General features: G+C 47.3%; 1 protein-coding gene across 2 annotated transcripts in view; it reads left to right on the forward strand.

The window, feature by feature from the left end:
- The first annotated feature begins 14,166 nt into the window (after positions 1-14,166).
- ETV5 (ETS variant transcription factor 5) overlaps positions 14,167-15,011 on the forward strand; it is a 60,281-nt gene continuing 59,436 nt past the window's right edge. Inside the window, exon 1 of one of the 2 annotated variants that reach the window (XM_042956514.1) lies at positions 14,167-14,451. In XM_042956514.1, coding sequence (XP_042812448.1) covers positions 14,232-14,451 — 220 coding nt within the window. In that variant the 5' untranslated portion in view covers positions 14,167-14,231. Of the gene's footprint in view, positions 14,452-14,766; positions 14,899-15,011 lie in introns of those variants that run through there. The other variant, XM_042956515.1, reaches the window with a different exon arrangement.

A 15,011-nucleotide genomic window follows, 5' to 3' on the forward strand; every position in this document is an offset into this window, starting at 1 on the left:
GATCTCATGGTCGGTGAGTTCGAGCACCGTGTAGGGCTCTGTGCTGACAGCTCAGAGCCTGGAGCCTGTTTTGGATTCTGTGTCTCCCTCTTTCTCTCTCCTCCCCCCCTCATGCTCTGTCTCTCTCTTCTCAAAGATAAATAAACGTTAAAAAAAATTTTTTTTTAAATAAATAAAATCTTAAAACAAAAAACCCCTCCCATGGGCCTCAGGATCCCAGACATGCCATGTCATCATAAGATTCTCTTCACCATCGTTCCAGAGATTAGGAAGAGCCAAACTTGTGAAAACACATCGATGCACACTCACACCAGAAAACTTTACTTGATTTCCATGGTTAATTAATGGAGAGTATACCTCCCAGAAACGTGTGTGCATTAAACCAGACTTCCTCCATCTCCCCGGCCTGCTGAAGCTAGCCTTCTGCCCACCCAAGCATCACACACACCATGGATCAGTGTGCCTACATTTTAACAAACATGCAGAATGATTGAAGAAGTCAGGAAGAAAAACAATTCCTAGTGGCAGAAAATTAGGAAGAGATCTTTGTATTTTGTTTGTTTCCTACTAAGGAATTCTTAGAAGTTCAGAACCTTCCATAATAAGCTGTCATTGGATACAGTTGTTTCCGAATATGGCCTCAGGTTTGATTGCAGGGTTTTGAAGCATCTGACCCAGAAATGCAATGTTTCAGTGTTCCCTTAGCCCAGCCCTGTCCCTACTTACAGGCTGGGACAAAAAACAACAACAACAACACAGCGTCGAACTATCAGTTATGGAAACCCAGGGTACACAGATGAAACCATTTATTAAATGCCTGAAGAGGGATGGCTTAAGTCTCTGCAGCAGATTCTGAAAATATAACCCAGGACTCCCGGCTACATCTCCATGTTGTGTAAGTGTGAGTCTTCCAGGTTGAACTGGCCTGAGGTCAGGCACACCTTTCTACAATTCCAGTTCAAGAACAAGCCTCAGTCACTTCTTAGGGCACAGTCTTAGCTGCCATTTATAGGCCCTTAGCTGGTGTTTTAAGCCTCTCAACAAACTGCGGGTGAAAAATATTAGTGTCATCATCTGCTTCATTTCATAAGTGGAGAATGTAAGGCTCAGAGATGCCAAGCAACTTGCCCAAGGTAGCCCAGCTAGAGTCAGAATTCTGATTTGCTGACCCCAAAGCTGCTTCCCAGGGTACTGCTTCACCAAGCAAGCCAGCCTGCACAGAACTTCAGGAAGCCAATGTCTGCTTATTCCTACTAGTTTGTTATTCAAAGCAACTGCTATTCTCTACCTCATTAGATCCTCTATTTTTTAACACATGTAATTTTAAAAATTTAACACATGTAAAAGCAACACAATACTCACCCAATCAATTCAAAAGACTTTTTGAAAGCCTCTATGTTTCCTTTGAAAATGAATTATCTTTTAGATTCCCCCATTACAGAGTGGAATTACAAGACCTCTCTGATGTGTTTACAACAGCCCTGTGCTCTGGGTATTCTTGCCTCTCCCTGGGGCCAGATGGATGCCCCTGGTGTCCCCTTCCTTCAGCCAGAAGCTGTCATTCACAGTGGGAAGTGGTCCTGGACCCCCAGGCAACAAGGTCTGGCTGGATCTCCAACAGTCATACCTATACTAAAATACACACACACACACACACACACACACACACAGGGAGAGAGACAGAGAGAGAGAGAGAGAGGGAGTGATTGTCACGGTAGTGTTGTTTTTAACCTCAAAAATTTGGAAACAGCCTAATTTCCAACAGGAGGGAAACAAGTAAATGATGCTATAGCCATAAGAAGGCATACAAGGCAAACCTTAAAAATGGAGTTTATGAAGAGTGTTTAATGCCCTGGGGACATGTCTCCAATATAATGTTAGGCAAAATGCAAAGTTATATATTAAAAAATACATCTCCATTATGTAAAACAGTGAAGAAAAAAGCCAGGGAAGAAATATGTTTAAATGTTAACAGTATTCATTTCTAGAATTATGGGTGCCTGTTAATTTTTAATCGTTTTTGTATTTTCCTAATTGTACACAATGAGTATATAATGATTTTACAATTTGAAATGGTTTTTAAACTTTTCCAAGACCAAATTCCCAATCTGGTGAATTAAGAAGATTGATTTAAAAATTAACAGAAACAAACAATTTGGGGGAAACTGTAAAAAAGTGAGACTATTAAATATCTGATTGGAATTAGGCCATAAATTTAAAATTTTTTTAAAGTATCATGAGAGAAATGCACGCCTGCCAGTTGAAAGAACAATTTCTACTTCCGATCCTACTCCCTTACAAGTAATAATGTACCAAATCTTTTAAAATAACAAATGTAACAGCCTTGGGAATTCTGTTCCTTGTCAACCCTGGACTTGAGCTCAAAATTGACCTCTACCATTCACGGTCAGGCTTGATGAAGGGCTCTTGGATGAAATTTCTGGTGTGTGAGGGGGAGGGAGTCAGGGAGGTAAGCATATATGAGCCTCCTCCCCAGCCTGGTGTGAGCTTAGTCACTTACTGGAGGAATTTAGAACCCTGTTCTCCCTCCACTGTGCAAGCTAGCAGGGGAAGAAAGCAGCAGCAGAAGGCCGTGCTGGGTTGATTCCAATCGTTCGGAGACAGAGTGCCAGGAGCCCATAGCCAGTCTTCCCCATTCTTCTGGTAGACCTAGTCCTGTTCATTTGCACTTGGGAGGGTTCTGGGCCAGGACAAGGAGGCATCTAGAACGAATGGTTTTTTTGGTCCTCCCTGTCCCCCATCTCTTCAGCAGGCCTCTGAGCTATTTTTCTCTCTCCTCTCTGCTCTGATGTACTACAAGCCACCCTTCACACCCATTCGATGTATCTTTTCCAAGTCTCTCCTTTTCACTTGTCACTCCTCTACTCCAGAACTTACCTTAGCTCCCTCTTGCTCAAGGAATCCGATCCACACTCCTCAGCTGTCCACTATATAGTCCCTACCCAACTCCCCCCAAACTGGCCCTCCTCTGCCCGACGTCCCCTCCACACTCCCCCCACCTCATTCTCCCTACCCCCACCCCAGCATCCAGCCCAGCTCTCCCCATCCTGCAGGCGACACTTCAGGGGAGCCTGAGAAGTCCCATCACTTGGAAAGAAATGTTCCTTCACTAAAATCGAATAATGGAGTCTTGTCCGAATTATGCTCAAAGATACAATTTTCTCAATGTTAAGTCTTTTCCCATCAACTTTTGTTAAACCTTTGGCACCAGCAGCTCTGCCTATCTCTAGTGAGAGCCGACAGACGGCAAAGCAAAAAAACAAGTCCCCGGTGAAAAATTGTGGAAAAGCCTCAGGAACAGCCCATCATGCACCTTCAGTAACTTGTTTATTTGACAGATACGTGCTCATGTTATGGTTTTATATGTACACAAAAAATAAATTCCCATTTTCTACTAATAAAATTGTTGGGGTTCATGTGGATAGAATTATATACCACATGCTTTCGTGATTGCCTTTTCAGAAAAAATCATGGTATTCTTTGTATAAGAAACTTATGATTGCTGTGAGCCAGCACACCTGGGTGGCTTTGCAAACCATTGCTTCAGGCACATTACACCCCTTCCCCACAACGTGTCACACATTCATGCATATTTGTGCCTGTATCATTCTATTCTCCCAGTGATCTCACACACCCCCTTCTCTGCCAAAGAATACTTCGGCATTCTTCAAGGTCCCATTCAAAGAACACATTCTCGGCCAAGGCATTCTGCACTCTGTCTTAAGATCCAGCAGATCTCCTTTAGTGCCTTCAGAAATTGATGAGGAGAGAAACACTAGACATCAGAGAAAAGTAGTTACAAGGAAAACACTAGTGAAATCTACAAGAAAGGAAAATATTACGTTGAGAAGCGAGATGTTAGAAACTCTGTCATTCCTCCCAGGAAATACTGCAAAGGTCAGTAGTGGTCATGAAAGGTTCACCTAGTGCCTGAATTTATACAGAGAAGAGAAGAGGGAGGCAATGTATCGAATCTGTCCCGTTCTGCTAGATGCTTTTCGAACATTCTATTTACTCCTTCTTGCATTAGTATCCCTATTTTGCGATGATAAAACCGAGGCTCAGAGAGATTAAATTTGCTCAAATTCACCCACTCAGCAAGTGGCAGAGCCATGATGCAAAACCAGTGTCACTGCCCATGTCTACTAGGCCCTGGACACCTTCATGCTCCATCTCACTGAATAGTCCAACGACTCGGTGCGGCAAGTTATTATTATTCCCATTTTTCAGATAGGAAACTAGTGTGCAGAGAAGTGAAGTGGCCTGCACCAAGAGTCATATATTTAATAGTGATGGGGCTGAGGTATGAAGTAGGACTTTGGCTCTGTATTCACTCTCTATTACCACACAAGGGAGTGCAAGTATAATTCAGTAACTGCAAGAGAAGGCAGTGAATCTGGGATGCAGGGAGACGTAGTCTAACCCACTGAAGATTTTTTAACAAACAAAGAGTTTCTTCCAGACGTGAGACTATAGAGCTATTGCCATATTACCATATGGATTACCTCGCTACCATTTACATTTGCAAGGTATACGTGTAGTTGTAAATGAATGCTACCCTCACTCTTTCAGGAGTGTGTGGGTTGGAAAGGGTAAAATGCGGATCCCGTAATGCAAAATTACATCTCATTATTGAAGGCAGTTTAACACATAGGGAGGAAGAGGAAGACCATATTTAGCATTTATATTCTACTGTGGTTGAGACAACTCTGTCAGAACAGGCCCTGAGGTCAGTTTCCAGGTTCAAAATGAACATTCCTAAGTGGGAAGGTCCAGATGAAATCCAGATAAATATACAAAGCAATTAGGCATGCAGAAAAGAGCAACAGGAGTGAGGAAAGATTTCGAAGGCAGTTCAAGTCAAAGGGCATGTGAAATTCTCCCAACCTGGATGCTACCTGGTAAAAAAAAAAAAAAAAAAAGTCCTTGAAGGTCACGCAGAAATGCAGCTCTTTCTGGGCTGCCTAAAGGGGGGTGCAGAGGGGGGCCTCGTGCAGGGAGCTGGCGCATTTAGGAAGGCCAGGCAGACTAAGGAGAAAGGGAAAGTGGTTTCTCAGACGTGTTTAATGTTGCCAGCCCAGTGGATAAGGCCCCGCCTGCAGGGGAGGATGTAGGCTGAATGAGTCAATGAGGAAGCTGATCCCCTTTTTCTGAACAAGGCCTGGATTTCCAAAATGGAAATGGAAGGTGCGGACATTTTAGCGCACTATGAGTTCCCGTGGGTCCCCAAGGGCTGAGATGAGGCTGTAGGGTTTCACCAAGGTCCACGCCATCCCCAATCTGGCTGAAATGAAGCTCCATGTAGGGCACAGGTAGTGTTGCTAAGGAAAAGAAGCACTTCCCTCAGCACACACCCTGAGCGAGTGCAGAAGCCAGGTTAGCGGCTCCTCATTCCTCTCCCACCACGTGGGCAAGGAGAAGCTGGGCGTGCCTAAAAACATATCCACAAAGAGAAGCTAGCCCAGCCACCCCCTTTCTCAAGCAAGAGTTTTGCCACGCAGTCGAAATCACTTGCTGCTCATTCGTTCATCCTTTGGTGACCATTTGCTGAGTGCAGGTGCTGTGTTTGGGGCTGGGTAATTCAGACAAGCATATGAGAGCGTCCCTATTAGAGGAGCTTGTCCCATGGACAATACAGACGCATGAGCAATGTGATATATACTTCAATTGAGAGCATCGCGAGGGATACGATGTTGGAGGCAATCTTTTTGTGTCTTTTGGCTGATTGTTTTTAAGCACCTAAGAGATGTATCCCATGATTCCAAAATGTGAATGATCACCCATGTAATGGTGGTATAAGACCCGTGATGTCCTGTCCCCAAAACACCTATTTTACCTGGTCTCAGTCACGTATCCTGGCCCTAACATCCTGCAGTCTAGCCACGCATGAGCAGTGGCCAGTCCCTGAACCTGCCAGTTTCTGCCCAGCCTCCCTATGTTTGGGAGAGTTGTTCCTTTTGCCTGGAAGGCCTTTCCCTCCTTGCTCTGCCCAACAGAGTTCTAGTAATTAAGCATTCCAGCGCTGGCCCAAATGTCAGCTCTCTCGGGTGCCTTCCTTGACCCTAACAGGAAGTACTCACCGCTCCTTCATTTGTACTCCCAGAACCCATTCACGGGTCTTTGTTACGACACCTGTAAACGTCATATGATAGCTATTTGTTGTTGCGCCTTGCACCCACTTCCCACCAGACTGGGAGCTCTTCTCAGACAAACCTCACACTGAGGATCTCAGCCACTCAACAAATGTTTATAGAAGTAGAAATTAAAGTTACTGCTGCATAAACTCCCCTGTGTCTTACCTTAATAACAGCCCATTAAAAGTGATAGCCCAGCTTCATCCAACAGGAGGGACAGGCCATTCACCTTCCAAGGCCAGACACTCATCCACTTATTGCTGGGACACTACAGTGCTAAAGGGGGGAGGGGCAGGGGGCAGAAACGTAGTGCAGTAAAATCCAATGTATGGGTTTTTTTAAGGCTATACTGCATATACTGTACTTAGATACTATTGTCTAAGCAATAGAGCATATCTAGAATAATACACAAGAAACCGTTAACAGTGCATGATTCTGTATAATGGGTACAGGCTGGGAGGTGATGTAGGGGCTTCTGTTTTCCATTCTACACCTTTCTGTGATGTTGAGATCTTTGTCATGAGTCTGTCACTCATGTGACACTAAAATAAGACACTAAACTGAATCTTATGACTACATTTTAAATGAACCAATTCAATGGTTCATTTAGGTCCATGTTACCCCAAAACACACTCTAGAGTCTTACTAGAATGTTCATAGCAGTGTCATTAGTAATAGCAAAAACTAGAAATTGCCTAAAAGTCCATTAACAGTAAATTGGATGAGTCACCTTTAATATATTCATATAATGGGATACTATACAGCAGAGAATGAATGACACACAATTCCACACGACAGCACGAATGTCTCTGCCAAATACAATGTTGAAGAAAAGAAGCCAGACATGGAAGAGTATGTACTATAGGATTCCATCTATATAAAGTACAAAAACAGGCAAGATTGATCTATGATAGTAGAAGCCAGAATGGTGGCTACCTTTGTGGGGAGGGGGGGAGAGGGACTTAGTGAGGAGAATGGGGCACGAGGGGGTCTTTTGGGAGCAGGAAGCTGATAATGTTCTGTCTTATAATCCAGGTCTGCATGCACAGAGGCTCTTGCTTTGTAAAAATATGATTTGTGTACCTGCCTATCTAGATGTTACACTTCAGTAAAAAGTAAACAAACACACAAAATAGGTCACAATTGAGATGTCTGAGCATTCCCTTACGCCAAGCTGACAATCTCTCTTAAGGGGCGGATGCCGACCTTCCGGCCTCCTAGATATTCAGCAACAGGACAGGGGAGACGGAGCCAAGCTGTGCTCCCTACAGCGCTTGCGTCCTGCCCCAAGTCAGAGCCCAAGGGGCAGGTGAGAGACGACTAGCAAGAATCACGGTGGAGGAGGGCCAGAAGAGGACACGGCTTGTTTTCAAACACTCTGATTGTTTGGCTTCGTGTGGCAATCAGGGGGAGGGCTGCCCCAGAGTGAAAGGGCAGGCTGATGCCCGATTGAAGCCAGGTGACCAAATCCACTGATGGGGCATCTCACCTGGGGGCTCCCTTACCAGCTGGCCATACTTGATCTTTCCTTTTGTCCAACTCAAAATAAATACAGCCCCCTCCACAGGCCTGACAGAGCTGAAGCAGAGGTGGGTGCTTAACAAACCAAGCCAAGAACTGAAAGAACCGCCCTCCTTACCACCCGCTCTCCAGCTGCCACGTTGAAGCAGGCCCATGAGAGAATCCACATTCCAGCCCCGCCAGCCTGCTCTTCCCCTGGGGCCAACGGGCGATGCCAAAGTGAGGCCTCGCAGAGCTTGAGGCGGGCAAGTTCTGAGTTAGCCTGCTACTCACACTTTGGGGGGGCTAAACTGAGAATGTCACCGTGTTAACCCCTGGCCATACACAACTCCCCACTAACGCATACAAGGAAGCAAAAAGAGGCCTCTGACTGGTCAAAATAGACTTTGCCAAGTCTACACATTCAACTTCATCCACTTCCCCATTGGAGGGGCCCTTTAGCTCTCACTCAGAACCCACGGACTCTTTCTCTACGCCCAGTTCTACCTCACATGGTTTGCTGCTTTCCGAGCCCTTGGCGATCAGAAGCAGAAAATTACGGTAGATGTGAAGGGCTGCTGGAGAAGCGTGTTCTGGACATATTGAGAAGTTCTTATTGACAACCTAAGGTGGAAAAGGAGTAAGGGAACTTTAAAGATAAGACACAGGATTCCCCCCAAGCTGCAGCAGCCTGAATCTCCTTCGTGTGAGGACACGCAATCCTTCTTGGGCCTCAGAGGTAAAATTGGATGCCATCATGTGACTGGTTCAATGAACAGGCATCTCTGTCCTGTATGGTCACACGGAAGGGCCCAGGAGGCTCGGGAAAGACAGTGTGCCATGCATCGTGGGGATGCCACTGCAGAGCTCGACTCCTTTCTGAAGGCTGTGGGAAACCATAGGAAGTTTCCAAAGACTTCCACCCTACTGTTTGTGTGTGTGTGTGTGTGTGTGTGTGTGTGTGTGTTTTAAGTTTTGGGCTTACGGGAGAAATCCCTCAGCCACCAGGAATCTAATTATGACATATGCGGGGTACCTGGGTGGCTCAGTCAGTTAAGTGTCGGACTATTGATTTCGGCTCAGGTCATGATCTCACGGTTCGGGAGTTTGAGCCCTGCATCAGACTCTGTGCTGACAGAGCCTGACTAGGACTGTCTCTCTCTCTCTCTCTCTCTCTCTCTCTCTGACCCTCTCCTGCCCTCTCTCTCTCTCTCAAAATAAATAAATAAAACTTTTAAAAAAATCATTAAATATGACATGTGCCCCTTGAGGGTAGATGCTTTATAAAATCTAAGAATTCAAGTTAGGAGGAGGAAGCAGGAGAGAGGATGTTCTCAAGCTTAGGAAATGAGCCAGGAGAAGACTAACGTTCCAGGAGGCCAGTTGGTCAGAGGTCTGGCTTGCTCCTTCATAACTATGAAAGCTCAGATATATTTTTTAACCTCTCACCTTGACCCTCAGTTTTCACAGCTGCAAATTGGGTATTGGTACTGCCTCTGAGGACGGTCGGGAATATTAAATAAGATGACGTCTGTGAAGCATTTAGCGTAGAGCCTGGCATACAGGGGATGCACCATGAAGGTAACTTCCATTCTCTTTCTAAATTGTCCTTAATGGGGACCAAGTCTTGCTGACCCAGGATAATAATTCCCAGGTCACGTGGGGGTTACTGGAGCAAGTTCCTGAGGAAGCACAGGGACTTCCATGGGAGTGGCAAGGTGAAGGCAGGGTGAAGGAAATCAACAGAGGGAGATTGCAGGAACTTAGACCTCATGTTGACATATTTTGGAGCAAGGACTCTGTGTAAGTAAGATCCTCATCAGCTCCTGACTCCAACTCCAACTCTTACATCTTAGGCAAATTACCTAACCTCTCCGTGCCTCAGTTTCCCCATCTGTAAAATAGGGATAATAATGGTGTCTCCATCACAGGTTGGTAGAAGAATCAAGTGGGTCACTATAAGCCAATCCCCTAACGGGCCCGGCATAGCGAAGTGCTCCTTCAGTGCTGGCTGTGGTCATTCCCCTTCCTTCCCCGGGGCTGAGGCAGCCCAGCGGAGTGGGTAATGGGGGGCTCCGGAAGGGCCCCCTTAGGTACCCTCTCCCTCTCGTTGTGTGCTGGCTCTGTGACCTGGAGTGACTTATGTAACCTTCCTGTACCGAAAATTCCTCATCTGTGAAAAGTGGAGGTGATAATAATAGGACCTCCCTCAGAGGACTGTTGTTGGGACTAAATGTGCTAACACATGTGAAGGGTTTGGAAAAGTGTCTGGCTCATATTAAGCACTCAGTAAATGTCAGCTGTTATTATTCCCTGGCTATAAGGAACCCTGTATGCAATATGGCCCCTATTTGCTTAAAGAGACATTGAATCTAAAACATTTTCTTTCCTCTCCTCTGTTTTGAGGGTATTTACTCCTGAATTTTAGGAAGGAAGATGTGCTAGCCAAAGGGAGTTCTTTGTCTCTCCCTTGAAGACGAAACAAACAAACATTTCCTTACCTTTTTGACATTGTCCGCAAGTCCCTTCCTCCTACTAATACCACAATGGAAAAGGGCCCCAGGGACCATGTAGCCCACAAGGAGTCCTCTTCACGTGGCTACACTCACCACAACAGTTCTAACAGAGGAAGGCGAAGCAGTTTCCCAGTGTGAGGGACAAAGAGCCGGACACAGACACATTTCCCACTGCCATTTTGGCAATCAGCTGGAGGCAGGATTGCCTGCCTTAAACTTTAACTTACTTTTGGAATTGTAGGAAAAACTTTAAAAGCTGTCCTCTAAGGGAAACAGAAATTTTCAGGCTTGGGGCAAGGGACTTCTTTTTCCATCCTTCCATGCTGTTTCCCTGAAGACAGACTGCAAATTGAAGAACAAGGCGAGAGTTGTCCTATTGTAATTAAGTGAGTTTTGCTACCACTGGAGGACAATAGCTATGTTGACATGAGATGAGATGAGCGTTCCAGAGGCTGATTGCTCTTTTTGTTATCTTTTGCAGTCCCGTTACTCTCCTGGAGCAGAAGGAATGGTACATTAGAACACATGCTGAACCACACTTCCAATAAATAATGTTTTGAGGAGGAAAGACTCAATGTACCAGACAAAGAACTTCTAAATACTGACCCTTAATTCTTATAAAGCAAAGATAACCAGAGAAGATGGAGAGTGGGATGGGGATGGGAGCAGAGGACATAAATCATCAAGAAGGAGAAGCAGAAGAAAAGAAGGAAGAGACATGAAGGAAAAACATCAGAAACACTAAACAAAAAGGAACCAACTCTGAGCCCAGGACTCAGCCTGATGAGATGGGTCATCATGAGTTATACCCTCACAGCTCACACGAGAGCCACGGTGCCCGGGCCCAGGGACCTCCCTGTCTAACACAAGCTCCAAATTCCAGAATCATAGACTCTTAGAGCTAGAACACTCCTCTGGGTTCACCTCTCACCCCCAGGGCGGTGGTTCCTCTGCACTACCCCTAAATCTTTCCGTGTAACTTTGTCCTGTGGCAGGACACTCATTCATTACCAGTGGGAGTGTTCCTTCACTGGGCCACTCTAAACATCCCAAATCCTTCCTAATGATCTAGCTTTATCATTTAGAAGACTAAAATCTGCTTCCCTGTGATATCAACCAGTTCTGTCCTCCACCATTTGGAGTTCAAATGATATTTCCTGGTGGTTTGCCGAGGTACATGCTATTTTTCCCACATACAGACTCTGGAGCCTGCCTGCCTTAGTTCTCACCCAGGTTCAGCATCCTACAAGCTCTGTGGCCATTGGCAAGTGACTTAATCTCTCTGTGCCTCAGTTTCTCATCACAAGATGCAGATAGTAGTTGTAGCGACCACTCCAGCACTACTATTATGAGCATTAAGGGAGATAATCCGTGGAGAATTGTATGTGGCATGAACAAGTGATATATTAAGCGCTCAGTAAATTCCAGCTGCTGAACTGTGCAATAGATTGGAGGATCTTCTAAGACAAAGACTAGATTTTATTCATCTCCGTAACGTTTTTGCCTAGTGCGGGGTCTGGCTGAGTATTTGGTACAAAATCAATGTTTACCAATTGAATAACCAAATGTTTAATTGGCAGTAACTCTATTCTGGTGTAAATCCCTATACGTGCTCTCGTGTCTGCGACAACCTTCTTATAAAAACCCATCCCCCAACTTTTCCGCTGTCCCTAATTTAGCCACTCTTTATTACTACTTAATCCTGAAATACCAACTTCTCTTCCCAAGGTGGGCTGGAGGGCTTTGCCTTGAGGCAAAGGTCACGAGTCACATTCCAGGTACCGAGACCGACCCTGTGGAGGAAGTTGCTGGGAAATGTCCTTCACTGTTTCCCCATAACCAGAGTCACACTGTGATTGAGGTACTAAGGCTAATATGGTAAGGATTTGTGGAGCGGGCTGCAGGCCTTCGGGAGGGCTGGGGCGTGAGAAACAGACTGAAGTGAAGAGGAATAGGAAAGTTCTTCTGGACAAACTAGATCAGAAAGCAGAAGAAGATGGGGTGGGATGGAGGTGGGGTGGAGGCAGCCCAGGCTGGGCAGGAAGAAGATGGGTGGCTAACTTGGGTTGGGAGTTACCTGGATAGAAAAAGCCCTCAGGGCTGGTAGCAACCAGTTGGAAGCACAGCAGAACTAGGGTAAAATTTCCAGCCACCAAACAGAAGTAGCACTACCTGGGGAATGAAGAGAGGCGCTAAGGGAAAAACTACTAGAGCTGGGATCAGAAGCAAAATGCTCTACTAGGAAATTAAGTATCATGGACCTGCTTGTTAAAAGTTCAGAGCACGTTCCCACGCGGCAGCTCATGCCCACTCCAGTCTCTCGCAAAGCCAGTAGCTCACACCCTGCCAGTGCTGGGCCCAGGACTCAATCAAGGTACTCCAGGTCGCTTTGCTGAAGCCCAACATTTCTTGGACTATAAATGACCAACGAAGTGGCTTCTCTCTTTAAGATACACAAATGGAAGCAGAAAAGAAGGTGGGCAAATTGTGACTTAAAATGTTTTTTTGGTGGGGATATGCCTGGGTGGCTCAGTTGGTTAAGCATCTGACCCTTGATTTCAGCTCAGGTCATGATCTCATGGTTCCTGAGATGAAGTCCCTGCATTGGTTTCTGTGCTGACAGTGCTGGAGCCTGCTTGGGATTCTCTCTCTGCCTCTTCCCAGAGTGCGCTCTGTCTCTCAAAATAAATAAATAAACATGAAAATAAATTAAAAAATTTTTTTTCTAAAAAACCACACTGCATTCCTCATGAATGTTGGGGGGGGGGGTGGTGCGGAAGCCCCACAGTTGGCTACCCTGGGACCTCCTTCACTAGGGCTTTCTCCTAACTTGATGTCTTTCCTCCCTATTCACTGGGTGAATGGTGGTAGGGCACCCCAGCATCCTGGGGGAGCGCAGAGCTGCCCCCAGCCTTCAAAGAAGGGGGTAGCAAGGGCAGAGAGGGGAGAGGATTGCTTATTTATTTGTTTCCTGGAACACCCTGTTAAGAATCTCAGCAATTGCAGTTAGTGCCCGATCGTTTGGCAAGCGGAGTAGCTTCTCGTCGTTCCCAGCTGCACGGGATCTAATTCGCAAATGCACCATCTTGCATTCAACACTTAAATGGAAAACAAGCAGCCCCGGAAGGGAGGCAGGCGGTCGAACTCTGCAGGCCCGTTTCGGAGGGATTTATGTTTCTAGGTCGGGTGCTGCCGTCCCCGGAGAGGATTTCTTTGAGCGCCGACCCTCTCTCATCTCGTCTGGGCTCCAGAACTCACTCTGGCGGAGGTTGTAAACTGCAATTAAACATGGGGAGAAAACGGAATTTAGTTGGGCCTTAGGCCTTGCCAGTATAAAATAGTACCTAAAATCTATTTGAGAGCTCAGATTTTAAAGGGAGATACTGCTTATTCTTCCTCACTGGAAACCTGGTTAAAGGAAATTAAGGCCTCTCTTAAAGGTAACTAAGATTAGAGGGCTCGGTTTCCGTTTTCTGTGTTTCTGTGGGCCGAACGCCCAGGTCGGTCAGCGAGTTTCTCTCTGGGTGGAATGACGAATTCCTCTCGCCTGAATTCTAAAATGATAACTTTGCTTGGTGCTGCAGCTGCGAACGTCTGGCGCCCAGCGACCCATCCAGGCGGTGGCGTTGCGGGGGGTGGGGGTTGGGGGGGTGGAGAAGTAGGGGTAAATGGGGACGGGGAAGAGCCATCCCTCGGTGAAAAGTTGGGAGAGCTGATAGGAGGAAAGTAAACGTGACTCTTATTGGCTTCGGCCCCTTTAAGTGCTTCACTGACTCAGCTAAGCTTCCCCCTCAGGTCGCGTTTTTTATGAATGAAAAACGTCCTTACATTCATTATATAAACAAGCCTGTGCTGATTGGCCAATGGCCCCCGGTGCATAAATTATGTAAAACAGACCCCTGAGGGGGTGGGAAGGGAGGCAATATTAACCAATGGGAACTGGAGTTGATGGGGCGGCTTGGCTGGATTTGCCCGCAGACAGGGTAAACAAGACGTGATGGACAGGCGCTGGGGCGGCCTCGGACCAATGAGAACCAGGCTGAGCTAGGAGTGCGGGCCAATGGTGACGGGCGGAGCAGCAGGCCCCAGGGGGCCGGGCCAGCGCTCCAGCCTGGTTGGCAGCTGCGGCGCAGAGTCCAGCCGCTGGTGCGCGGAGCGGTTCAGCGTCCCCGGAGCGGTTCGGCCCAGCCATTCGCCCAGGCGCCCAGGCCCGGTGCGCGCGTGCGTGAGCGCGCCTGCGCCCCGGGGCCGCTGCAACGGGAGGAAAGCGGCTGCCTCAGGTGAGGGGGCGTCGAGGAGGCAGGGGGGCATCGGGGTGTCCTGGAACGGGTCCGAAGGGCCCAGCCGGCGAGAGTTCACTGGCTGATTCAGAATCCTCAAAGTCGGGGTGCACTTTCTATCTCAACTGAGCCACCCCCCGAGCCGGGCCCCCCCTCCTCTCGTGGCCCGGTCCGGTTCGGTTTCTGGGAGGAGGTGAGGGGGCTAACGGTTCCGGAGCGCGCAGAGAGCGGGTTTCCGCACGTCGCCCCGAGGCGCGTCCGGGTGCAAGATGCGGGGGCTCCTGGGTGCGGATGGGGGGGGGGCGGTGCAGAGTTGCGGGGCTTTACCATCTCTGGAGGTCTGAGAACCCGGGGGAGACTTGGAGGCTCGCGAGAAGAGACGCCCGGCGGAGCTTTGCAGTGGAGAGGAGGGGGCGGGAAGCAGCTTGAAGGTGGAATATTTGAGAGGTGATGTCCCCCAAAGCACCGGGAGGGGTTAAGTGACACAGGCATGTGCAGCCTGGGGGGTTGGGGGTTGGCCAGGAACTTAGGCAGGCCTTGCAAGTTTCAAATTGTGGAAA

The sequence above is a fragment of the Panthera tigris genome, chromosome C2 (genome assembly GCF_018350195.1).
Source record: "Panthera tigris isolate Pti1 chromosome C2, P.tigris_Pti1_mat1.1, whole genome shotgun sequence".
NCBI classification, from domain to species: domain Eukaryota; kingdom Metazoa; phylum Chordata; class Mammalia; order Carnivora; family Felidae; genus Panthera; species Panthera tigris.